The 25,893-nt window shown below is 42.3% G+C and overlaps 1 protein-coding gene across 3 annotated transcripts; it reads left to right on the forward strand.

Annotated features, from left to right (window-relative positions):
- The first annotated feature begins 1,134 nt into the window (after positions 1-1,134).
- LOC115806080 (filamin-C-like) lies at positions 1,135-25,605 on the forward strand. Of its 3 annotated transcripts, XM_030766812.1 has the most exons (47): positions 1,135-1,510; positions 3,755-4,003; positions 5,445-5,542; positions 6,403-6,553; positions 6,892-7,010; positions 7,105-7,182; positions 7,292-7,454; positions 7,647-7,847; positions 8,852-8,989; positions 9,103-9,229; positions 9,620-9,756; positions 9,994-10,187; positions 10,345-10,458; positions 10,586-10,729; positions 10,912-11,035; positions 11,126-11,286; positions 11,640-11,730; positions 11,849-12,018; positions 12,242-12,359; positions 12,569-12,831; positions 13,056-13,653; positions 13,932-14,105; positions 15,274-15,436; positions 15,600-15,760; positions 15,945-16,112; positions 16,313-16,436; positions 16,692-16,848; positions 16,981-17,170; positions 17,306-17,329; positions 17,505-17,752; positions 17,947-18,046; positions 18,130-18,270; positions 18,612-18,740; positions 18,887-19,060; positions 19,188-19,349; positions 19,520-19,723; positions 19,979-20,131; positions 20,237-20,359; positions 20,716-20,943; positions 21,230-21,499; positions 21,693-21,830; positions 21,930-22,045; positions 22,722-22,854; positions 23,029-23,205; positions 23,608-23,826; positions 24,346-24,558; positions 25,418-25,605. In XM_030766812.1, the coding sequence occupies exons 1-47, from the start codon at positions 1,135-1,137 to the stop codon at positions 25,603-25,605; spliced, it is 8,091 nt and encodes a 2,696-aa protein (XP_030622672.1). The 3 variants fall into 3 exon arrangements, with proteins under 3 accessions (XP_030622672.1, XP_030622681.1, XP_030622690.1); XM_030766821.1 differs by lacking the exons at positions 17,306-17,329; positions 20,716-20,943 and having other exon boundaries at positions 1,219-1,510; positions 17,505-17,764; positions 19,191-19,349; positions 20,237-20,388; positions 21,247-21,499; XM_030766830.1 differs by lacking the exons at positions 17,306-17,329; positions 20,716-20,943 and having other exon boundaries at positions 1,219-1,510; positions 19,191-19,349; positions 20,237-20,388; positions 21,247-21,499.
- The last annotated feature ends 288 nt before the right edge of the window (positions 25,606-25,893 follow it).

Consider the following 25,893-nt stretch of genomic DNA (forward strand, 5'->3'; position numbering starts at 1 on the left):
ATCAATGAATCGTGTGGTTGTAAGTGATTCATGCACAGATTTGATGACCCTTTAGTCTTTTAGGAAAAAGAATACTCTGAAACTGCTCTAAAATTAGATTTAAATGCCAAGTCCTGTACTTCATTTCAAAAAAAGTTTGGTGACTTCTCCACAGTACAGAGGCATTATCTCTGTGGCCAACAATATCACTCTGTTTACCTCGGCAAATTTGCTTATTGGAAATACATATTTCACTCTGATGTGACACATTTCTGTGGATACCACGTATCGCAGTTACAACATGTTTCAATAAAGTATGTCTCTAATTCAATAATGTGACCTCATGTGTGGCTCTTAATAGGGTGATGGTAGTTTCACCTATAGGAAAAGGCTTCTCCAAATGGCAGAATTCAGCAATTAACAGAGGATACACTAAGTTGCCTGACTGAACTGGTGCGTCACTTTCTTTTCTTGGCACAATTGTTCAGCACGCTCGGAGCCCCAGTGACTACACACTTCTGCAACAACCGAGAAACGACGGCCCCCCTGTACCAGTTAAGGAGCGCCTAAAAATAAAGTTGCTTCATCTCTGCATGGGGTCCAGCCTATCGGAGCCCCTCACATCCGTTTTGGCCAATCAGATCCCGTTGGATTACAATTTGTCCATCATCCTCATGATTACTACATGACAGCGACATTCCACCGATCTGACGTGATCTTAAGTCTTTTTAAACCCCAATCCTACCCCTCACCTCACTCAAAGTTAACAGGAGCCTCAACTGTACTCAAGTGACCAGCGCGTTCAACCGCTCTCATCTGCCACGAAGATTCATTTTTCAAAAAACTATATTCTTCAGTACAAAAGTATCCATTAAGAAGCAGTGACTACATTTGTCAAGAGACTGCCAATTAAAAAACGGGGTCTGGCCGCCTTGTAAACTGTAAATCGGATTATTTAATTCATCATTGTCGTGACAGAGGAGCCCTCTTCACAAGTACATCCGAAAGTCTTTCTCTTTTTTTTAAAACCTCATCCAAGTTTTGAACTTTTAACTGCGACGACGCGTTTTGACACTACCCTGCAAACTTGCGTGCAGTAAATTTCACACATTCGTAATACATCGGTATAAAAGGAACGAGGAAAGCGGAAAGATGATGAGCAATAACACATACTTCGACGACCAACAGCCACCTCAATATTACCAGGGCACCGATCTGGGGGAAGACGAGGAGGAAGAGATGCCGGCCACAGAGAAAGACCTCGCGGAGGATGCACCGTGGAAGAAGATCCAACAGAACACGTTCACCAGATGGTGTAACGAACACCTTAAGTGCATTAATAAGAGTGTTAACGATCTCCAAAGAGACCTGAGTGATGGTCTCAGACTCATCGCACTACTGGAAGTTTTAAGTCAAAAGAAAATGTACAGAAAGCACCACGTTAGACCTAACTTCAGACAAATGAAGCTGGAGAACGTGTCTGTGGCTTTGGAATTTCTTGACAGGGAACGTATCAAATTGGTATCCATAGGTAAGTGCACTTTTGACTGATGTCATGTTTATCGTGAAAATAAGGTACCTCATGCTCATCACCCTTAGCCCGCAACAGATGTATGTTTACTTCTCCATATGTTCATATTGAAAATATGAATGAAATAAAGTAGGACATTATCCTGAGAAACTTATTAAGAAGAATCAGATCCTAGAACTTTAAAACATTGAAAATATCGAATATATTGAATATATATCTCCAGCCCTTAATTAAAAACACAAACACACAGAGAGAGTGTGTGGAGAGAGACACACACACAAATGGCGAAGTGGTTAGAAACATGGGTCAGCCAGTTGGAAACTTTTATAGAGCAGAAGTGCTGCTGGCATTGTCTTAAGGTACACTCATGCCAGATTTGAAGAATGTGAGGAAGATTACAAAGACAGCTTCTTGCTCGAGGTAATTAGGATGGGGTTAGACATACACAAACACACCCCCTTACGCTCACCTGTTTATAAGTCAACACATCCATATCTCTCTATCTTAAGGTCAGAAATGTATGATTGTAGGCCAGGATTTTTGTGTTTGCAGTGAATAATGTTTTGATGTGCAGTGAGATAATGAACTGTAGTGTTGCACTGTGTATTATAAAATTATTCAACCAGCAGACACAGAGGAAACGACAGATAATGAGTTCAAAGACATAAATGATATCAGAGATCATTCTAGAAGTGCAACTGGTTAGATGGCTCATACCTCATCATGTCACATATGGAATCATTGAAAACTTCCACTGTTACAACAGACAGTTTGGCAGGAGTTTGTGAGAGATTTTTGTATAAAATGCTTATATACAGTAACTTCTGCTCATTGACACACGTGAATCAAATTATGGTCAGGGACAGATGTGACAATATCTGCATCTCTTGCCACTTGACAGGCTTTAAATAGCCTTGTGATCAAAGAGAGAATGTGTGTGTTTATGTGTATGAGGGCAAGACTTGGTTCTAAAGGTCAGACGCCCTGGGTAATTTGACGTGTGGCAGTGACTGGAGGTCGCATAGGAATGTGTGAACCCAGTTACTGTGAAGTCATACTTTCGTCTAAAGTAAACTGTTTTTACAGTACGGAAAAAAAAAGAAATTCATAAATTATGTGTTTCTTTCTTTATGACTGTGAAATAAAAAAATTTTCACTCGAGTAGTGTTGGTAAAGGAGAAGGGTTTTTAATAACAATGTGAAAAGCTCTGTTAGACTGTAGAAAGCCAACTTTTATTGAAGAAATGTGCTTATAAAATAGCTGCCAGTACTTCAGCTGAATCAGTTATGAGTGATAGCTCTCGGCAGCCGTCAGTGAAATTCCATGTTTGATTGCTGCTTTAAGAGGCCATTTGTGAAGGGCATATGAAGCCCCACTGGGGTGTTGTAATGCAGTGAGATGCCATGCCATGCGGCTACTTCACACTGGAGGAATGTCCCAGCATCCTGCTTGGTGTGGCATTGGTAGACTAGGGGTTGAGACTGCACCTCTTTCCAAAAAGTTTTTGTCTTACTTAAAACCTTTTGATCTCATCCAAGATCAGCTTTTTTGAATTTTCTGAATGTTCACAGTTAATACCAAAGCACTAAAACTGACCTCAGCAGAATAGAATGTTTTCATCCTGCAGTGATAATTTTCAGGTACAGAACTGTGAGATCCATAGGATTTAAAGTCATATCTGACAGGTTAGATATGTCAGGAAACACCATAGCATGGATTCTATCTTCCTGTTGTTGTTGCATTTTGCACTGACATGGTCCAGCTGTGACTTGAAGAAACATATGAGTGAAGTTTACGTGTAATTACATAACCAAGGAGGCAGTCGCTATGTGTCTCATGTTAACAGGACTGTTCATTTTGAACTCCTGTCATTCTGTTGGGATTGAGCTAACAACCACCAGTTCTATTACCTGAGTAAGTGCATTAGCTGTCCCAGGCAGTTAACATATGAGTTATGGGAGCATCTTTCTCTTAGACAGACATGAGTTCAGATACACTGCCGCTCCAAAAATCTTTGTCATAGCCCTTATATGCTATGATATGATCTTGTGAATCTATATCCAGTATTGCAGTCACCAAAGTGATATCATATCATTGCAGGAGGGTTGCAATCTGATGTACAAAATGATGGTGTTATGCTGATGTACGAAACTCTTCTACCCCCTTCCTTCATCTGACTCAGCACAGATGAATTACCAATGGCCCCACCAGTATTTAACCATCACTGTTGTATTGCTCCACAGACAGCAAAGCAATTGTGGATGGCAACCTGAAGCTGATCCTTGGCCTGATATGGACACTCATCCTGCACTACTCCATCTCCATGCCAATGTGGGACGATGAGGATGATGAGGATGCCAAGAAGCTCACTCCTAAGCAGAGGCTTCTAGGCTGGATCCAGAACAAGGTCCCCCAGCTTCCCATCACTAACTTCAATAAGGACTGGAGAGACGGCAAAGCCTTGGGAGCTTTGGTGGACAACTGTGCCCCTGGTAAATATACACAGGAACAAGATTGGGAGGAGAGTAGCACTTTTGAGATTCTTAATGGTCGCACACGCAAGGAGAGTTCATGAGTAAATTGTGTATACGTTCATTTTTCTGATCACACTGAAGGTAAAAATGGAAGGGAGTTTTGGGTTAAAGTATAGAAGTGATGATTTCAGTTATTCCTATCCAACTGAAGTCAGAATTTCAGTTTCCCCTACCTTTATATCAGCTTCTTAAGATAGGGTTAGGTAAAACTTGAGATGCTATATGGTGTTCTCTGTGAATGCACTGAACTTCTGACCGGAAGTAAAAGCAATAAAAATCTGTTTATATATTAAAGTGTGTAGTCCCATCGTGGAAATAGATTGATATATTGGGTCTAAAATGTATTTGCTTGCAGAGTAATTAATTGTGGATTTTCTTGTTCGGAAGGTTAATCTGAATTCATAAACAGTCTTGATTCTGAGGCCAGTAGAAGTGAACAGAATACACTAGTAATAGAAATTCTTTATTTACATCATCAGACAAATAATGATACTTTAGATTAACACTTATTCAATGCAAGCTTCATAGTCTTTAGTACCACAGCAAGCATGTTTGGGAAGAGGTAGGTAAGAGAATGCAGTGAGAGTGTGGGGGTGTCCCAGAACAGTGTTTACATGAGTGAGGTTGACATCGAACAGCTACAAAAGAGACAGCCACAGACATGACCATACAGGGCTTTGCTCTCTGCTGGCTAAGAGCAGTATGAGGGGGAACAGACAGTGTTCAGCATAACCACATATTTAACCTTAGAATGTTCTTTTCTCTAGACAGGAGAAATGAGGGCTCAGCCTTGCTGAAGTAAGCCTTTGAGGTCATATTTGGCCCCTTAAAGACACTCATAATGATTTGATCAATGATCTTGTTTACTTCTTCTTGCACTCCCTTTTTCTTTTTAGCTGTAGTAAGACAAATGATCGAACAGAATATCAAATATTCCAGAAGTTTCTGCCTCAGCTTTTATTTACATTGTTACATAGACACTGTTGTCATTCTTAAAAAGGACTGTTGACATACAACAGAGTGTCATTAATAATGATGTAATGAAATCTGAATGCGAAACAGTGTAGCAGTATTATTAGTGTTCCAATTAGTTAAATATTTGTGAAATTTAGATTAATATTAATACAAAGAGTAAATTTGAAACTCATGTTAGTGTCATATGCCATGAGTGAAATTTTACAGATAAGTTCTTGAAACAATTTAACGCCAGTTGAACTGTGATGGGTGCATATTGGAGTTACACTTTTTTTTTTAACTAATGTCATCGATAGCTTTATGATTTTAATTCCATTTCTTTTTGTCTTTGTAGAGACAAACAGAGATCAGAAAACACCTCCTTTTAAAGATCTCTGTGGGCTTTATCTGACCTTTAAATGTACCTGCTCTGTTCTTTTGGTAGGTTTGTGTCCTGATTGGGAAACCTGGGACCCTAACCAGCCTGTGGAGAATGCTCGGGAGGCCATGCAACAGGCAGATGACTGGCTTGGTGTGCCACAGGTCAGTGTTCCTATGGAAGAACCAAGCACACATGGCCTCTCTTGTTTTTATTTTTGTGTTCAGGATTGACATTTGTTCATTAACATGATGACTTTGGAAAATGATTAGTGATGAACAAATCATGAATTTAATTTTAACTTAGCTCCAAGTTTAAATGATCTGTAATTAATTTGACAAGTTAATTATTTTTTACTTAATTTTACAGATCAGTCAAAGATAGTGAGAACATAGTGGGAAGGGGTGTGTTTGGGCATTTCTGGAATTTGTTTGGATGTTTGTGACTGGATGAGACACAATGCTGTGGAGTTTTGTGTGCTTGTGAATAAGCATGACATTCTTAACATGACTTAAGTGCATATTCTAGATTTGTGGGCTCAGGGGAGCTGAATTCCCCACAACCCAGAGAAGGGTTGTGGGGCAAGGACCTGGCCCAAGAATAATCCTTCCCCTTGCTTATTGAAGGCATGGTCCTTAACAACACCAGACAACAGTTAAATATAGCTGGTGAAGAGTTTAACACCACTGTGTGATTGCAGAACAGTCTGAGTGGTGGAAAAAGGAGGATTCTGTACTTGCAAGACATTTTGCTCTTGTTAACTAATGCTATGCCTGACTGTGTACTCCTATTTTTGCTGGCATGAGACATGATTTATCTCATATATTGTTTGATCATGTTGCTGCACTCAGTACAAAAGAAATTGTTAAACATACTGTTAAACATGTTAAAATGCCAGGGCAATGCCATAATGGATTTTCAGTCAAATCAGTCAGCTGAGCAAATTAATTTAATATTTGAGTATAGTTGTGCTGTTAATGGAAGTGCTATTAAAATAACCTCTCACCTCATGCCTGATCTTTAGGTGATTGCTCCTGAAGAGATTGTGCACCCAGATGTGGATGAGCACTCTGTCATGACCTACCTATCCCAGTTCCCCAAGGCCAAACTGAAACCTGGTGCACCCCTGAAGCCCAAGCAGCTGTACCCCAAGAAGGCAAAGGCATATGGTCCAGGTGTGTTAGAAGGTCCTTGCTTTACTGATACTCTAGCTCCAACCAAAGCTGTCGTGAGAACCAAGAGGGAATGCTACAGGCCATTGAAAGCAGAGCTAGAAGTGTCGTCTTGACACTCAGTGTCTGTTTTCCTTGTTGTTAAGTTTTAATTTTTAATTTAAGCTGCATTGTGCCTGATGTGGACTATTCCAAAATAACCCTGATTTTATCCATACAATCTTTTAGACACATTCATATCAGAGAGTTAACAAATACTCTCTCTTTCATATGGTTTAATGAGGAAAAATCCTATATATTGCAGTGGAAATTAATTGCTCAATCTTTCTCATTAAACTTAGGCATTGAGCCACACGGTAACATGGTGCTCAAACCTGCTGAATTCACTGTGGAAACACTGGAGGCAGGGCTTGGGGAGGTCATTGTATATGTGGAAGATCCCGAGGGACACACTGAAGAGGTGAGTGACAACTAACAGAGACCTTTAAACAGATCTGGATTAGGATCAAATTTCAAATCATTTTACCACCATTTACCATCTCCCCCTTTTTCAGGCCAAGGTTGTTCCCAACAATGACAAAAAGAGGACATACTCTGTCACCTATGTGCCCAAGGTGGAGGGTCTTCACAAGGTAGTTACAGTGTCTTAAATTCCTGTCAGACTGTAGTCATGTTTTATTTTTGTGTAAAATATAAGCTGTGTACCTCCTAGTGACATAGAGTGTTGATTGTTTGTCCCAGGTGAAGGTCCTGTTCGCTGGTCAAGATATTGATAAGAGCCCATTCATGGTGAATGTGGCCAAAGCTCTTGGTGATGCTAGTAAAGTACAAGCCAGGGGTCCAGGTCTTGATCCAGTTGGCAATGTGGCCAACAGGCCCACATACTTTGATATCTACACTGCAGGTGAGGACAAAGCTATAACTTCTTCAACAATAAGTTTCATTATAAATCTCACTGTCATAAAGTGGTTTATCTGTTTTTCATAAATGAATAGCATCCTGCGGCCTTGATTTACATAATGGTCATACATATGTACATACAGTGGCTTGTGCCCTTTTGATTGGATTCACAGAGCTCTCTGCTCTCTACCTTCAGGTGCAGGGGCAGGAGATGTCAGTGTGGTGATTGTAGACCCCCAGGGTAGGAAGGACACTGTAGAGATCGTTCTGGAGAACAAGGGTGACAATGTTTTCCGCTGCACATACAACCCCACAATGGAGGGACCTCACCAGATCCATGTGCTATTTGCCGGCCAGCCCATCCCCAAGAGCCCCTTCAATGTGCATATTTCAGAAGGTGAGCTTTCTTCTTCATGATGCTGAATCAGATCCTCAGCTCTCTGTCAGTCATGGTCAATCTCTTTTCCCCGTCATTACCCAAAGTTATATTGTCCTCCTATTAAGAGCCAAAGAAGAAAATGTTACCTATTTATTTTTGTAGCTCCACCAAGTGCCATGCCTACTAGCCCTCCACTGCAGATACTTCCTCAGTCTGTTCGCACTCCACCCAAAGGGAAGAGCATGCCCCAAAAGAAAGATGCACCCAAAGTGCCACCCAAACCTGGCCGACCAAGTTAGTATAGGTTGCTGGGTGAGGCCTGTGCCCTCTGTGCTGCAGTGCCAGCCAGGCCCACCTTTGCACTGCCTGCTGAAGACCCTCTGCTTCCTTTTGATTGGCGCAGCCTTGCGCCTATGGGTGTGGTGACTTGCTTAGGCCCAACTGTGGCCCAGCTTGTGGCAGCTTGATGTGCCTTAAGGCATGTTAAGGGAATGGGGGTGGGAACTGGTTGTAGACAGGAGAGACAGGAGTGGTGGTAAAATATTTAGCAAATTGAGCTGCCTCCTGTGTTGATGTGTGGTTTATAAAAACCCTCTGTTTGTAAAAGCTTCCATTACAGTTGTGTCTGATTGTTGCTTCTGAATTTTGGTGCTGATCAGATGTCTTTGCGTTTCTTTGGAAGAATTGTATTGCGGTTGAGAATATTCGTCTTTGCATGAAGTATTGTCTTCAGAGTATACTTTTTTAGTCACATGGAGAAACAGCTGTGTTACCGGCATTGTGATTTTAAGTGCATAAAGTGTCCAATATCTGCTGTGAAATTGTGTGAAATTGCCCGAAGTTGTCTGATTGTCCATAGTATGAAACGATCACTGTTATTCAATGATCTCCTCTGCTTGTTGTGCAAAAACAGCTCTTGTATATACAGCAGTTTGCCTATTTTACTAACAGCAAGCAATGAGCATTCATGCTCAAGAGTGGCATTTAATTTTAGTTTTCTTTTCTCTGTTTTCCACCATCAGCCAGCAATGCTAATGCATGCCGAGCCACAGGCAGAGGGCTCCAGCCCAAGGGAGTGCGAGTCAAGGAGGTGGCTGACTTCAAGGTCTTCACCAAGGGGGCTGGAACAGGAGAACTCAAGGTCACAGTGAAGGGCCCAAGTAAGAACTTGAACTATTTCTGCTTTTCTCTCTCGGTTTTGGTTATTATGAAGTTGTTTGATGGATAAACATACAGTCTTCTTTAATATAGTTTTTGGGTTGTGTGGTTTCAGGCGGGGCAGAGGAACCAGTGAAGGTGCATGATGTTGGCGATGGTGTATATGAGTGTGAATATCTCCCTCTCCATCCTGGGAAATACACCGTCAGCATCACCTGGGGAGGCCAGCCTATACCACGCAGGTGAGGAACACAAACCATATAAAGATAGTTTGCCTTTATGTTTAGCATAGTGATCAGAATATCAAACAATTATAGGTTACTGGTATGCAACCCAATCCTATAAGACTCTTAGCTATTCCATGTATATATAAGTTTTACAGTTGGCACACCTTACTCAGTTAATCAAAGTCCCTAATTACTTTTTCTAGACATTGAGTATTAGAACTGATTAAGCATATACCCAATGCCACAGAATCCTCAAAGAATGATGTGAGAACCACTATTGTAGAATTATGTTTTCCATTGCAAGCATATCTTTGATTTCTTTTCAATAATGAGTAGATTGCTTCTGTAATCAAAACATTGTCAGCAAACTCAAGGCAGCAACAGTGAAACTGTGTGTATGTGTAGCCCCTTTGAGGTGCAGGTCAGCATGGAGGCAGGGCCACAGAAAGTGCGGGCCTGGGGTCCTGGTCTTGAGACTGGTATGGTGGGCAAATCCGCCGACTTTGTGGTGGAAGCCATCGGCACAGATGTGGGAACTCTAGGTAAGTCCAGTCAAGGGGTACTTTGTAGGCAGTACAGGTAACCATATAGTCTTATTTCACAGCATTGCTTATGAACATTCTTTCTCTGCTATCCATTGTTTATGATAGGATAAAACAACATCATATAGCATATTTTGCAACTGTTTCCCAGCAACTATAACAGCATCCCTGTAAATGCATTTTCAGGTAGGAGAAATTTGAAAAAGGATTATGAGGAGATTGTGTCCCCATTTGCAGGATTCTCCATTGAAGGCCCATCTCAGGCTAAGATTGAGTGTGACGATAAGGGTGATGGTTCCTGTGATGTACGCTATTGGCCCACTGAACCAGGTGATTATGCCATCCACGTCATCTGTGATGATGAGGACATTAAGGACAGTCCCTTCATGGCCCACATTCTCCCAGCAGCCAGTGATGTCTTCCCAGAGAAAGTAAGTGACATGCATGTGTTATTTTGCTTTAGATTCGCTCTGCTTTGGTTTTGGTCTTCTTTGTTTTGAAGTTGACCTTTAAGAGACCTTGTTTCTGAGATATGTTTTTTGCGATTTATACATAACCATCAGTTCATCTCTTTCTTTCCTTGTTTAGGTGAAGGCATATGGCCCAGGCCTGGCACCCACTGGCGTTATTGTAAACAAACCTACAGAATTCACCATTGATGCTCGAGAGGCAGGCAATGGGAAACTCAAGATCTATGCCCAGGTACTTGAGTAATGAAAGAAAAAGTCTATGACCCATCATTGCTGTACGATGTTTCTATACTCTGAACAGAATTTCTGGATCCACTCTTTCTTTTCATTGAAACTGTTGTGTGATATTTTTTTCTTAGGATGCAGAAGGCTGTGTTATTGATATCAAGATTTCAGACAGAGGAGATGGCACTTTCCACTGTGTGTATGTACCCACCAAGCCCATTAAACATACCATCATCATTTCCTGGGGCAATGTCAATGTTCCCAACAGTCCTTTTAGGGTGAGTAACAATCAGTCTCTCCCTCTGCCATTTTTCTGTCTTAAAACATACAGACATGATTTTGACTTTGCGGGCATTTGTAGGCTTTTCTGCCCCCACATTTATTCTAAGTCCCACTGACAGCTGTATCAATATACTGGAAATGCTTTGACCACTGGTTTTTGTGATCTGTTTCTGTGTAGGTTATTGTGGGTGAGGGCAGTCATCCAGACAAAGTGAAGGTTTATGGGCCAGGAGTGGAAAAGACTGGTCTGAAAGCCAATGATCCAACCTACTTTACGGTAGACTGCAGTGAGGCAGGTCAAGGTATGCTTTATTGAAAGACTTCTTATTTATGGACACATCAGGACTCTACTGCATCAACTTGACCTCTCACTTCTTCTGATGATGTTCCAGGTGATGTCAGCATTGGGATTAAATGTGCTCCAGGGGTGGTTGGTCCAGCAGAGACAGACATCGATTTTGATATTATCAAGAATGACAACGACACCTTCACTGTCAAATACACTCCACCAGGCCCTGGGCGCTACACCATCATGGTGTTGTTTGCTGATCAAGTAAGACAAGTGGAGCAAACTGAATTTACCTCAACAGTGCTTGCTTCGCTGAATCCCAAACCATACTCTAAAACAGTTCTATTAAATTGGCAGCCTGTGTCTTTGTCAATACTGAAAAGAAAAATTGGCTCCAAAATCAAAACATTTCTGGCCCACCAACAAGGCCTGATTTCAAAATCTTACCCATTTGAATTTGTAACTGAATGGCCCCGCTTTACAAGCAGCTCATCTTGAGTACTTCACAAATGTTGATCTGTCTGTTTGGTTGACAAAATGAATGCTGTCATTCTGGTGTTGATTCAGATTTGCTCCACTTCAAATTCAACATGAAACTTCCCTTTCATTTAATGTAGGAAATCCCCAGTAGTCCATTCAAGGTAAAGGTGGATCCCTCCCATGATGCAGGCAAAGTCAGGGCAGAAGGTCCTGGGCTCAACAAAACAGGTAACAGCAGTGGTGCCATCATGTCACTGACACTACAGTCAGGTATTAGCAGTGAACCAGTAACGAAAAGGATTGCAGCACTATGCAAGCAGAACTGACCCAAAGACTTGTCCAACAGGTGTACAAGTTGGTGCTCCAACCCATTTCACAATCTACACCAAGGGAGCCGGCAAAGCCAAACCTGAGGTCCATTTCACTGCTGCCAATAAAGGAGAAGCTGTTAAAGACTTTGAGATCATTGACAATCATGACTACTCTTATACTGTGAAGTACACTGCCCTTCAGCAGGTGAGTGGTCAGTAGGTTACAATAGTTTTATCGTACAATTCCACCACACTTTTGCCCTGGTACTTTAAGAACACGAATTAGACTTCAGCCATTGTTGCTAATTTTGGACTATTTAAACTGCATATTCATTTTATTCATAATTAAGCAGCAAGTGAACCAACTAATCTGACTGCTTGTTTCCCTCACTCTCCTTCTCTCTACTTTCTATCCTCTGTTTGTCCAGGGTAATATGACTATCTCAGTCACTCATGGAGGAGACCCCATTCCCAAAAGCCCTTTCAACATCACCGTGGCTCCTCCTCTGGATATTGGCAAAGTCAAAGTCCAAGGCCTTAAAGACAGTAAGTGATGTGAACACTCATTCATCTGTAAAAGGTCCTTAAAATGTGCTGATCCGCAGGTTATGATAATGAATGCTGTATTGAGGACACAGACTTTTGATGAGCAGAGCCTTTTACTTAGAGTAATTGACTAGGGCTTTATTAGGTGGTAGGCATTGTTCACTTTTTTCAGACAAATGTGGTATAATGGTGAGTTTTCTTTTTTGCAGAGGTGGAAGTCGGGAAAGACCAAGAGTTTATAGTTAACACAAAGGGGGCTGGTGGACAGGGAGAGGTAGGTGTTAAAATGACCTCACCCACTGGCCGGCCAATTCCATGCAAGCTTGAGACAGACAAGGCCAAAGAGGCCACTTCAGTGAAGTACATCCCTCCAGAAGAGGGCCCATACAAAGTGGAAATCACCTATGATGGGGATCCCATCCCAGGAAGCCCCTTTGCTGTGGAAGCTCTTATGCCTGCAGACCCCTCAAAGGTAGTATGTTTTTGATATCTTCACTTGTTTTGATATTTTCACTTGTATCTCAGATCACAGTCAAAAAATGTGATAAATACAATGTATGTTTGATGTACTATAGAAGGTCATCACTAAAGTTAATTTACTCTGTATGTTATTTAAATAACTTTTAAGGTCAATCAATCAATCCAGATCCAAAGAGCTTGTCACAGTTTCACAATTTCCTTTTTTCTGTCCACCAGGTACGAGCTTATGGGCCAGGCTTACAGGGTGGCATTGTGGGTAAACCAGCACCCTTCACCATTGACACTAAAGGTGCAGGTGCAGGTGGCCTGGGTTTGACTGTAGAGGGCCCATGCGAGGCCAAAATTGAGTGTCAAGACAATGGTGATAGCACATGCTCTGTCTCCTACCTGCCCACTGAACCTGGAGAATACAACATCAACATCCTGTTTGGTGAGGCGCACATTCCTGGTTCACCCTTCAAAGCAGTTGTCAAGCCTGCCCTGGACCCAAGTAAAGTGACTGCCAGTGGGCCCGGGCTGGAGCGAGCCAAAGCAGGGGAGGCAGCCTGCTTTACTGTGGATTGCAGCAGGGCTGGTGAAGCAGAACTCACAGTGGAGATTGTGTCTGAGTCAGGGGCCAAGGTGGAGGTGCACATCCAGAACAACAAGGATGGCACTTTCTCTGTCACCTATGTCCCGTCTTTCAAGGGTGCACACACCATCACCATTAAGTATGGCGGCACCGTGGTGCCCATGTGCCCTATCTGCGTGCAGGTAGAGCCAGCCGTGGACACAACTGGCGTGAAAGTCTATGGACCTGGAGTGGAACCAAGAGGTAAGAACACCAAGACTGATGCAATCCATAAAGCATAGGGTTACTTTATTTTCCAACCTTGAGTTAGGGTATGAATTGATGTAATTTAATTCATTAAGTAATTATCCAGTGCCATTTGAGAATATAAGTGCTTTAATGGCACATCGCCTGGAAATTAAAATCACAATCATTTGAAACCATGCTGACTGTGATGTCACTGGACTGAAACAGTGTCTCCTTACTTCATTCTATCTATTAAGACAGTGACATTTTCACTTGCTGGTTTTCTGTGCTCTCAGGGGTCCTGAGGGATGTCACCACACATTTCATCGTTGATGCTCGCGCCCAGACCAGGAGTGGTGGGAATCACATCAAGGTTCGAATCATCAACCCATCAGGCTCCAACACAGATGCCTACATCACTGACAAAGGAGATGGCACCTACAGAGTGGAGTACACAGCATTTGAGGATGGTAAGTGAGAGAGAGGGGTAAATATACTGTTCTGAATCATTTTTAGTCCCCGGAATGGCCTGGTAAACAATGACATGTTCAGCAAAAAAAAAACAGATGAATACATCTGATGGAGAATCCTTTTTTTTCCATTCAATTCAGTGTAACTCTTATTAAAGCATCTTTTATATATGTATATCTATGTAATCATGGTAGCATATCATAAGTGTCATCTATGTGCCAAGTGTTACATTGTGCTCAGTGTTTTTGCACTGCAGCAAAAAGTAGCAGCATGTTCTTCTATAAAACTGGAATTCATTTTAACAGTATGCATGCAAACATTGGAGCTCACTGTGGTCATCCATGTTGTCATTATGCAAATACATAGCCATTACAGACATAAAATATCAAGTATAACATAACACTGCTGAGGGAGACAGAGAGAGGTGATACTTATGAACAGATGGATCACCAGAGAGGGAAAGCCTTTGAAAGGAGAGATATATAAGAACAGGTGGTGTTGTGTCTGATGTGTGGGGAGGAGAGAAGAGATATTAATACACGGTCAGGCAGTATACTGTGATTTCAGGGCTTAAGGGAGAGGGAGAGAGAGAAGCCCTGAATTGGGTCTCTCTGGGACTATAAATGAATGCTGGTTATATAAATAGGGGGTGTCTGGGGACAAAGACCATTCAAAAGAAAGGTATGTGTTTTACTGCACTCTGGGCCAGAAATACAGTGTGTAGTAACATCTATGGCAGCCTCAGCCCACTGCTATTAATAATGTTCATCACAAAGCCGGGATCAGCCACACCAGTTAAAGATGAGACTCAAAGTTGTCATATACTGAATACAAGCCAATGAAATACATGCACTGAAAATGAGAAATTGAGCATTAGATATCAGACAAAGATGGTGTGATTTGCTTTACCTTTGTTGCATGATCCATGCCCATTGATTTTTACCAACTTTCCATTTATCAAACTCATATCCCAAAATGCGAACCAATTTCTACAATACATAAATTAGTCTTAACTCGCAGAATGGCCTAAGAAACATCTAGAATATTGATTACAAATGTCTTATATTTTCAGTGGTGTATTTTAGTCTATTGCACCTAAGATTTATTCACATGCTAGTCTACCCCAGTTGCTTTGAAGTGAGAGAATATCTTTGTTGCTGTGGACAGGTATGCATCTGATCGAGGTTCTGTATGATGATGTGCCTGTACCCATGAGCCCCTTCAGAGTCTCTGTTGTGGAGGGCTGTGACCCAACACGTGTCCGAGCCTATGGACCTGGCTTGGAGAGCGGACTGGTCAACAAGTCAAATTGCTTCACAGTTGAGACAAGGTGAAATTTTTCAAGCCTTTTCAAACTGGTTATAACATACTACAAATCACTGTATTTTGGGAGATGTCTATGTAGCATGTTTTCAGCATTCAGTAAACCAACCTAAAAATGTTAAAAATACCTATTTTCCCTCTTCTCTGTCTTTTTCCCTTTAACTTTTAAGGGGTGCTGGGACTGGAGGTTTGGGCTTGACCGTCGAGGGCCCCTCTGAGGCCAAGATGTCCTGCAAAGACAACAAAGACGGCAGCTGCAGCGTAGAGTACGTGCCCCTTACCCCAGGGGACTACGATGTTAACATTACCTATGGAGGCCATCCTATCCCAGGTCAGACATTAGAAATATGTCTCTATATCCCTATGAATAACATGCTAAGATTTACACCATGTCCAGCATAGTCAAAAACCACAATAAATTAAGTGGCTATCCGAGGCACAAATGCAATGACAGAGGAGCATGAGAGGCAGAGACATTGCATGTACATTTGTATTTTCTGTATCTGGTCCCACAGGCAGTCCTTTCCGTGTACCAGTGAGGGATGTGGTCGATGTTAGCAAGGTGAAGTGCTCCGGTCCAGGTCTTGGAGATGGAGTGCGAGCTCATGTCCCTCAGACCTTCACTGTAGATTGCACTAAGGCAGGGCAGGCTCCTCTGGATGTGAAGGTGTATGGCCCAACAGGTGAGCTTCACACACTGACATTCACACATACACACAGATACACATACACACAGACACACACACACACACAGAGGCTATGCTCAGATGAAAAAGTAGCGAAAAGTCTACCTTGCCTTGAAGTGGAAAAACGTCATAGCATAAGATATATGGCATCATACACTTGAGTGAGTTTTGCTGTCTTTGTTTTTGTTTACTCATAGGTGATTCTGAGCCTGTTGCTGTTAAAAACAATGGTGATGGAACACATACTGTCAACTACACACCTGCCCAGGAGGGCCCATATACAGTGTCTGTCAAATATGCTGATCAGGAAGTGCCCCGCAGGTGAGTCCATGTGTCTCCTCACAGCAAAGACAGACAACAGTGAAATATCTATTTAGTTTTTTATATGTTTCTTTTATGTTTCCTGTTACTCTCAGAGACATTGTAAGTTTGAATCCTCATTGTCTTGATCACAAAACTTAATGAGTTGTTAAATTTAGTGTAAAGACTCAAGCTACATTCAAATCAAACTTCATTTGGAAAGTCATTTTAAAATAATTTCTCTTTCCCCTTGCCCTTCATTCTCCCAATGTGTAGTCCATTCAAAGTCCATTCGGCACCTGCCCATGATGCCAGCAAGGTGCGAGCCAGTGGTCCAGGACTAAACACCTCAGGTGTGCCTGCCAGCCTGCCTGTGGAGTTCACCATTGATGCCCGTGATGCCGGAGAGGGACTCCTCACTGTGCAAATTCTGGTGAGTTCCCAATGCACTTTTTTAGATTTCACTTTAAAACAAGTTAGAAAACCTTACTAGACACCACTGAGTTAATGTGACTCCATAGGTTTTAGCCAAATTGATTATGTGAACTTGACACATGTTCTGCAGGATCCAGAGGGCAAGCCAAAGAACGCCAGCATCCAGGACAACAGAGATGGTACTTATACAGTGTCCTATGTGCCAGATATGACAGGCCGCTACACCATCACCATTAAATACGGCGGCGATGAGATCCCATACTCTCCATACCGTATCCATGCCCTGCCAACTGGCGATGCCAGCAAGTGTCTACTCACAGGTCAGTTACAGGTCACAGAAAGAGTGAGGTGTGAATAAACTGATAAATGAATAGTCTTGCAATAATGCTCTGAGAATCTAAAGGTTTGAATCTACCTTCGTTCTAAGCTTGTTCTTGTTGCTTGCCTTTACACAGTATCCATTGGAGGACATGGAGTTGGTAAGTAGCTGTGAACACTAACTGCATTTTTTTTATCTCTATTTATCTCTTTTCTCAATATCTTCAATGCTCTTAATTATTGGACAATTTGATGTAAAACTCTCAACTAGAATTAGGAATAAATAGAATATTTGGAAGTTACTGAGTAACTCAAATAAAATATTTATGTCATGAGCAGCAGGTCTTGGGCCCAACATTCAGATGGCGGAGGACACTGTTATCAGTGTGGACACGAAGGCCGCTGGGAAGGGTAAAGTGACCTGTAAGGTGTTGACCCCTGATGGAGTTGAGCTGGACCTGGACGTTGTGGAGAACACTGATGGCACATTCGACATCTACTATACTGCGCCTGAGCCTGGCAAGTATGTCATCACCATACGCTTCGGAGGACAGCATATTCCCAACAGCCCCTTCCATGTTACGGTGAGTGCCTCAGTATGATGATGGCAATGATGATGATTAGTATTATCATTAATAGTAGTAGTAGCAGTAGTCATAGTAATATTTGCACATATTTGGTTATTTGTCTATAGGGTTAATTTAGGGGATATAATTAAGTAATTGCAACAATAACAGGGATGTTTTTCCTCTGACCACATCTGTATTCTTACTATAAGGCTACAAAAGAACCCGTCGCTCCTCGAGACAGCATGGCACCCATGTTTCGGCCTCTCAATCTGGTCATCCCATTCACGGTGCAGCAAGGCGAAATTACTGGTGAGACCATCCCCCAAATGCCCATACAAAACTTCTTTCTCTAAGGCATTTTGATTTACAGTACTTTTTCCATCTCTTTTCAGGGGAGGTGCGCATGCCCTCTGGTAAGACTGCTCGTCCCCACATCACAGACAATAAGGACGGCACAATTACGGTTAAGTACGCCCCCACAGAGAGAGGCCTGCATGAGATGGACATCAAGTATGATGGCAACCACATTCCAGGTACAACCACTTTCCTCTGAAAATTTTTTGATTTGGAGTGTTTAGTGGATTACTAAATATAGACGCACTTACAGAGAAGTGTTTGTTTTGATCTAATAGGACAACTCGTTGCCACATTTCATTCTGCCAGCATTAGACACAATTCATGATACACGTGTGATAAAAACATTCCCACAAAAGCTTGTCCTATCACAATTAGTAGATATACATTTCATACATACATACATACATACATACATACATACATACATATACATACATACCCTTTAATCATATAGAAAGAATTTTATATAAGTGACTCTTGAGATTCTGAATTCTGATACAGACTTTTCTCCCTATAGGAAGTCCTATGCAGTTCTTCGTGGATGCCATGAATACTGGCATGGTGACGGCTTATGGACCTGGTCTGTGTCATGGCATTGTCAACAAACCAGCCACATTCACTGTGGTCACCAAGAATGCAGGAGAAGGTACAGAATAGCAAGCCTGTCAGCTTTAGTCACCATAAATCTCACTGGACCTGGATTTTTTACATTGCTCTACAGTTATTTATACTAGATGTAAGTCCATTTAATCTATTCTCCCCATATCATCTCCCCCATTCTCTCTTTCTAAGGTGGTCTTTCCCTAGCTGTGGAGGGTCCCTCAAAGGCTGAGATCACATGCAAGGACAACAAAGATGGCACATGCACAGTGTCCTACCTGCCCACTGCACCTGGTGACTACAAAATTATTGTGAAGTTTGACAACAAGCACATTCCTGGCAGTCCTTTCACTGCTAAGATTACAGGTACGTCAGACAGCCAAGAGGAGCTCCCCCCTCTGGACAGGATTTAAGCACCAACCAAACAGGGACAAAACGTTCGCAATGCTAACATGCAGCCATTTGTCTTCCGCTTTCATGTCTGTTTGTATAGGAGATGATTCACTCAGAACGTCTCAGCTGAATGTTGGCACAGCAGCAGATGTCTCTCTGAAGATCTCAGAGACTGATCTGAGCTCTCTGAGGGCCAGTATCAGAGCACCATCTGGAAAAGAGGAGCCATGCCTATTGAAAAGACTGCCCAACCGCCACATTGGTCAGTGATAGATTCATTGGTAAAAAATTAAGATGAGAATAGGAGTAATAATGAGATCCCTTGTGGAGAATGTAGAAAGCCGTTACTCGCTGCAGTCTGCAGTTACCTTTTTTGAATCCCTATACACTATGCTCCTAACTTTTTGCATCTGAATCCTCCCTGTCTTGCAGGTATTTCTTTCACACCAAAAGAGGTGGGTGAACATGAGGTGAGCGTGAGGAAGAATGGAAAGCATGTGACAAACAGCCCTTTCAAGATCATGGTGGGTCCATCTGAGATTGGTGATGCCAGCAGGGTCAAAGCCTTTGGCAAAGGTCTGGTTGAGGCACACACCTTTGAAATTGCAGAGTTCTTTGTGGACACACGAAATGCTGGTGAGTCCTGGGCATTAACAGAAGCCTACAACAAACTTTTTCTACACTGTGAATGGAAATTACAAGTGTATGTGACATGGCCGCTCAGGCAATGTGTGGAAATGCTTGTTTGTTTGCCAAAGACTGTCAATATCTATTCATCTTCCAAAGTCTGAAATTATTTGCTGATCAATCAACAGAGCGCACATAATATATTAAAAGTTTCCATTTAGGATTTTTTTTATCAAGACTCTTATCATATTTCTCTGCCATAAGGTTATGGAGGCCTTGGATTGTCGATTGAGGGTCCGAGCAAAGTGGATATTAACTGTGAAGATGTAGAGGATGGGACTTGCAGGGTGACCTACTGCCCTACTGAGCCAGGCAATTATGTTATCAACATCAAGTTTGCCGACAAACACATCCCAGGTTGGTATTCCCTTATTAGACAAGCATTAGGGGGTGGTACTGAGGGATAGAAAGTGGCCACAGGTTTGTGAAGCAATCTCTCATTTTTCTGTTTGCTCTCAACAGGAAGTCCATTTACGGTGAAAGTGACAGGTGAAGGAAGGATGAAAGAAAGTATCACCAGGAAGAGACAGGCAGCCTCCATAGCTTCAATAGGCAGCACCTGTGACCTCAATCTCAAAATTCCAGGTGAGAACTGCCTCAGTGAAAAATCCAGTGTTGTCGTCCGGTTTTCTGAAAGAAGTCATATACCAAATTATAAGCACAAGTAGAAGAGAAATTACATGATAAGAGATTCGCCATGATATATGCTATCAATTTTATCAACTTTAATTTTATTAAGCAAGAGCTGAAAGCTTTTAAGATATACCTACTCTAAAAACATGAAATAGCACCGAAATGGCAGACTGAACACATCACACTTGCAGTTACAGCTCTCTGATGCAGGAGAAGATATCAGCTCTTTAAGCTCTGTGCTACATAGCTTTGTAGTCTCAGTCTAAAGGTTGACTAATTGTGCTTCCTTTGTCTCCCTCTCGAATCAGGGAACTGGTTCCAGATGGTTTCAGCTCAAGAGCGGTTGACGCGTACATTCACACGCAGCAGTCACACGTACACACGCACCGAACGCACAGAGATAAGCAAGACACGGGGTGGTGAGACCAAACGGGAGGTGCGTGTGGAGGAAAGCACACAGGTTGGCGGAGACCCCTTCAGAGATGTCTTCAGCGATTTCCTGGGTGGCTTTGGTAGCCTCACAACCAGACAAGAGGGTGAGCAAAAATAAATCAGGTTGTTGGAATGATTCCTTTTGTGGAAATATTTGACAAAAGACACTCAAAACACTCAGCCACAGGACACAGACGAACCTCAGTGTGAATTTATAGTGTATGTCTGGCCCAATACAATAATATTTACTCTTCATTATTTTGGGCCTAGTGCAGTGCTATTTCATAAATAATCTCAAATGGGGATTCAGTCAGAAGGGAAAATGAATAAATGGACAGAGTGAGGCCATATTACATTTATTCTTTCTCTCTCTCTTACTCTGTGCCTCAGGTGACACAGGCACTCAGGAGATGACTGCACAGGTGACCAGCCCAGGAGGAAAAACAACTGACGCTGAGATTGTCGACAGTGGCAACAGCACCTACAGTGTCCGTTTTGTACCTGGTGAGATGGGTCCTCACACCGTCAATGTCAAGTACAGGGGCCAGCATGTTCCTGGGAGCCCATTCCAGTTCACTGTGGGTCCACTAGGAGAAGGAGGTGCCCATAAAGTCCGGGCTGGTGGCACAGGGCTTCAGAGAGGAGTTGCAGGGGTTCCTTGTAAGTTTCCCTAAGCTATAATGCCAGATAATGTCCATCATAATGAGGGAGTTATATCTCATGGAAATTTGAATTTTGCTAAGTACCAAATGAAGATAAAGGCTATGAACCCAAAACACATATTCATAAAGATAAATTGTTGCACAACAGCATCTAAAAATTTCTATTTCCCTCTCTTCCCTCTCCTTAACAGCTGAGTTCAGTATCTGGACACGTGAAGCTGGTGCAGGGGGTCTCTCTATTGCTGTGGAGGGCCCCAGCAAGGCTGAAATCTCCTTTGAAGACAGGAAAGATGGGTCCTGTGGGGTGGCTTATGTTGTACAGGAGCCAGGTGAGACCAGTGCTCAAATTAAAAACAAAAGCACTCCAAAAAGCAGATTTGACTCTATCACTGCAATAATTTGCAACATTTTTTTTTTATCTTCATCAGGCGATTATGAAGTGTCAATCAAATTTAACAATGAGCACATTCCGGACAGCCCATTCATTGTCCCCATTGCCACACTGTCGGATGATGCACGTCGACTCACTGTCACCAGCCTGCAGGTGAGTCCCACTTAACTCTTTACATATATCAGCATGTTACCAAAATATATTAGTATATATCTCTGGCAGATTACTCCTGTCTAAGATTTTTGGAATGTTCATTAAAGAATCTGAGCTGAGGATAATAATATCCTCCCAGCAACACCCAGCAGAACTTGCCAGAAAACACAAACAGTTGCCATGGCTGTTGTATTTGCCCTTGAACTGTAACCTGAAACCTGTGCAGAACTAGTGTCCAAAGCCATAACATTACGCTGCTGAGTTGTGGGTTGGGAGGGATTAAGTGTCCTATCCCATGACTGAGGTGAGTCCAGTTTGGCCCAGCTATTGGAATACTTCTGTGGGGCAGTGGCGGGGTTAGCTTGCACTATTGCACAGTGACCACAGTCTAGAGGCATTAGCGCCCCACTTCACAGACTGCCTCAGTCTATCTCCCTGGGAAAGCACAAATAGCAAGCCCCTGACCCCCCACCTTATCACTCATTCACACACTTTTAACCTGAGGTCTTTTTCAACCCTTGCACATTTCAATTCCCCCTCGGCCTTTCTCACTTTACTGTGCTGAGCTCAGTTCAAGGCACTAACTACTTACAGGGAAAGGAAATCTTTATAAATTGGACGTTGTCTTGGCCTTTAGAGTTCTGACCTCTCAGTGACTCTCTGTTCTGATCATCAGGACAAGGACCTGAGGGTAAACCAGGAGGCCTCCTTCGCCGTGCAGAAAAATGGAGCGCGTGGTATCATCGATGCCAAAGTTCACACCCCGTCTGGTATGGTTGAGGAGTGTTATGTCACCGAACTGGACAGTGGTAAGTCCCTAAACACAAAGTAATGGCATAAGAATAAGCTTTGTGCTTGTCAAAGTATTAGCTCACACACATATTTCAGTGAAACATGTTAAGCAGATTAAAGCAAATGGGGCTTGATTTTCGCTTGAAATGGGACAGCTATTGCAGAAGCACTGCATTTTTTTCTCTTTGCAGACAAAAGTACAATCCGCTTCATTCCAAGAGAGAACGGTGTCCATTCCATCGATGTTAAGTTCAATGGCAGTCACATCCCAGGCAGCCCCTTCAATGTGCGTGTGGGAGAGGCAGACCAGGCTGGAGACCCCGGAATGGTATCTGCATATGGACCTGGACTTGAGGGAGGCTGCACAGGTACTTCTCAATTCTACTGAGTGAGTGAGCGAGTATAGCTCACTGACTCCCCCTAATGTCCAGAGAGTGTTAGTGTAAAATCATCTGAATTATTTGTAGATTATTGTTACATGCCTTTTACTTTGATTTAAGGGTAATGTATGTATGCTTGTAAAATTAAAATCGCTAAACATTTAACATAAAAAGGAAATTTAAACGCCAACACATGACCTCACAAATACCTCATGTCAAAAAGCTGAAACACCCTACAGCACGTCAGTATTTCAAACAACCTTAATATTGTGCACGTTGTAACAATCTCACCACTGTTGTTGTATGTGAGAGAAGCAGATAAAACATCTACTTAGTTTCCTATGAGATTTCTCACTTGGGTAATTCTCCCCATCTGTTACTCTTGTACAGGTGTGCCCTCTGAGTTTGTGGTGAATACATGCAATGCTGGCTCTGGGGCTCTGTCTGTTACCATCGATGGTCCCTCCAAGGTCAAGATGGACTGCTTTGAATGTGCAGAGGGCTACAAGGTCACTTACACACCCATGGCCCCTGGCAATTACCTTATTTCCATCAAATACGGCGGGCCACAGCATATTGTTGGGAGCCCATTCAAAGCCAAAGTTACAGGTAGGCTATACAGAAATCAGGTTTGTTTGAACATTAAAAATTCTATCCTTTTTTTAGTAAGAACTGAGACCCAACAGTTCAAAAATAGGCATTCTACAATGAATAAAATTTGCTAAATGTTATGTAACGCTGGTCTCAGTTACATAAACATGCTATCCTCAAACACAAGCATTGTCATAGGTTTCAGCACAAAAAAGGGGGGGGGGGTGTGTGAACTGAAGAGTGCGGGCAAAGTGTACATAATTAATCTAAAAAAGGCAGTTTCTGAGAATCCACACACTCTGGTAAAACCTGTGTGTTATGTGGGAATTAAGCCCATAGGTTGCTAGAATGATTCTAAAGAATAACCCCCCCTCCTCACCCCCCCCCCCTAGTTCTTATGAAACCTCTCCTCTCTAGAAGCCCATCGATGATGCTTTCATGTTTGGGTTTCCGCAGCAGTACTCTGCTTATGCAATGCTCTAGTGGAGAGTCGTGACTGTGGGTCCTTACATAACATGTCTGTCTCTCTTTCTCTAGGTGCACGTCTTTCTGGGGGCCACAGTCTTCATGAAACCTCCTCAGTCCTGGTGGAGACTGTCACCAAGACCTCTAAGGTGGCTGAGGCCTACAGCTCCATGTCCAGCTCTAAGCAAACATCCGATGCCAGCAAGGTAGTGTGCAGAGGACCTGGGCTTTCCAAAGCCTTTGTGGGCCAGAAAAACACATTTACCGTGGACTGCAGCAAAGCAGGTGAGAGAGAGGAAATGAACAGATGAAGATCTGTACTATTTTACACCCCATAGATACAGACATAAATCCAACAGTCCTGAGTCAAATCTCACTTGATATCTGAATGAGCAACTGTGTCTGTGCACAACTCCCAGCTTTCCTCTCATCCTTGCACTGACCCCAGATCTAAATGGGCTGTTTAAGTTAAGCATTATGATAAATACTTCATTACAGTATTGAGGAAAGTGAGGAACAGTAAATATGTATCTGTCACATTTCAGGCTCAGTCTGTTAATTTGTGCGGCAAGTGCATTTGTAAACGATCATGCAGCGTTTTGTTTTGACACATCATAACTGTTAGTCATGATTCATAAATGCAAAAACATAATCAACAAATGCAAATTATCACCTGAAAACATTTCAGCTGAGATTTGCAAACATACAGCATAATTTCTCTGTAATTATAACACATTTTGCAAATTGGGCTTAGAGTAACTGTTCCTGTGATGCTTGGAAAAATTCACATGTTTACCTTGGGACTGAAATGTAATCCTGAAATGAAAACAACAAAAAATTGCTCTAGTATCTGTTATTTTTTGTGTGTGTGGGTGTACAAAGTTGACATTTTAAATGCATTTGATGCACTCATTTGATATCACACTCATTTGTCAGTATGTATCCTGTCCCACAGTAAGCAAATTAACATATTTTTAACACTCTGAGAAAACATGTTTTCATTGTCTGTGCTGATTCTCAGAATGTCCAAAATCTGTTGTTACTTTGCTTTCATAAGACCAGATCCAGAGCAATACTGATGAAGTAGAAGTGATGAGGGGAGGACACCACTGACTGAGGCCAATACTCTTTTTTCTCTTTCCAGGGACAAACATGCTGATGGTTGGGGTCCATGGTCCAAAGACACCATGTGAGGAAGTCTTTGTTAAGCACATGGGCAACAGGCTCTATAACGTCACATACGTGGTGAGGGAGAAGGGTAACTATGTGGTCATTGTCAAGTGGGGAGACGACACCGTGCCCGGGAGTCCCTTCCACGTGTCCGTCCCCTAAGCGCTTCCCCTTTTCCCGAACCCTGCCGTACTGCGTCGCTATGCACACCTAAATGGACTTTTACACTTCCTGAACATGAACCACAAAAATGCAAGGCTTTTTTCCTCATGAAAAAATACAGATTTTTAATTTAGCTTGTGTTATCAAGAAGGGCTATTTGAGACACAAAAGTTTGTTGCCCACCAAACCATTTTGTTCTTTGTTTTGCTACGCTAACCATTTTTATAACGAAAAGCACAATGAGAAAGCTTGTGTTTACTTTTGCTGGTTGTGGTTAAAGCCGTATCA

This window comes from Chanos chanos, chromosome 1 (genome assembly GCF_902362185.1).
Source record: "Chanos chanos chromosome 1, fChaCha1.1, whole genome shotgun sequence".
Lineage (NCBI taxonomy): Eukaryota > Metazoa > Chordata > Actinopteri > Gonorynchiformes > Chanidae > Chanos > Chanos chanos.

Bases quoted from the DNA above. Each gene is read 5' to 3' on its own strand.
- LOC115806080 (XM_030766812.1), top strand. From the start codon at position 1,135: ATGAGCAATAACACATACTTCGACGACCAACAGCCACCTCAATATTAC. The intron at 10,188-10,344 runs GTAAGTGACATG...TTCCTTGTTTAG, and splicing joins GTGATGTCTTCCCAGAGAAA to GTGAAGGCATATGGCCCAGG. The intron at 15,761-15,944 runs GTCAGACATTAG...CTGGTCCCACAG, and splicing joins TGGAGGCCATCCTATCCCAG to GCAGTCCTTTCCGTGTACCA.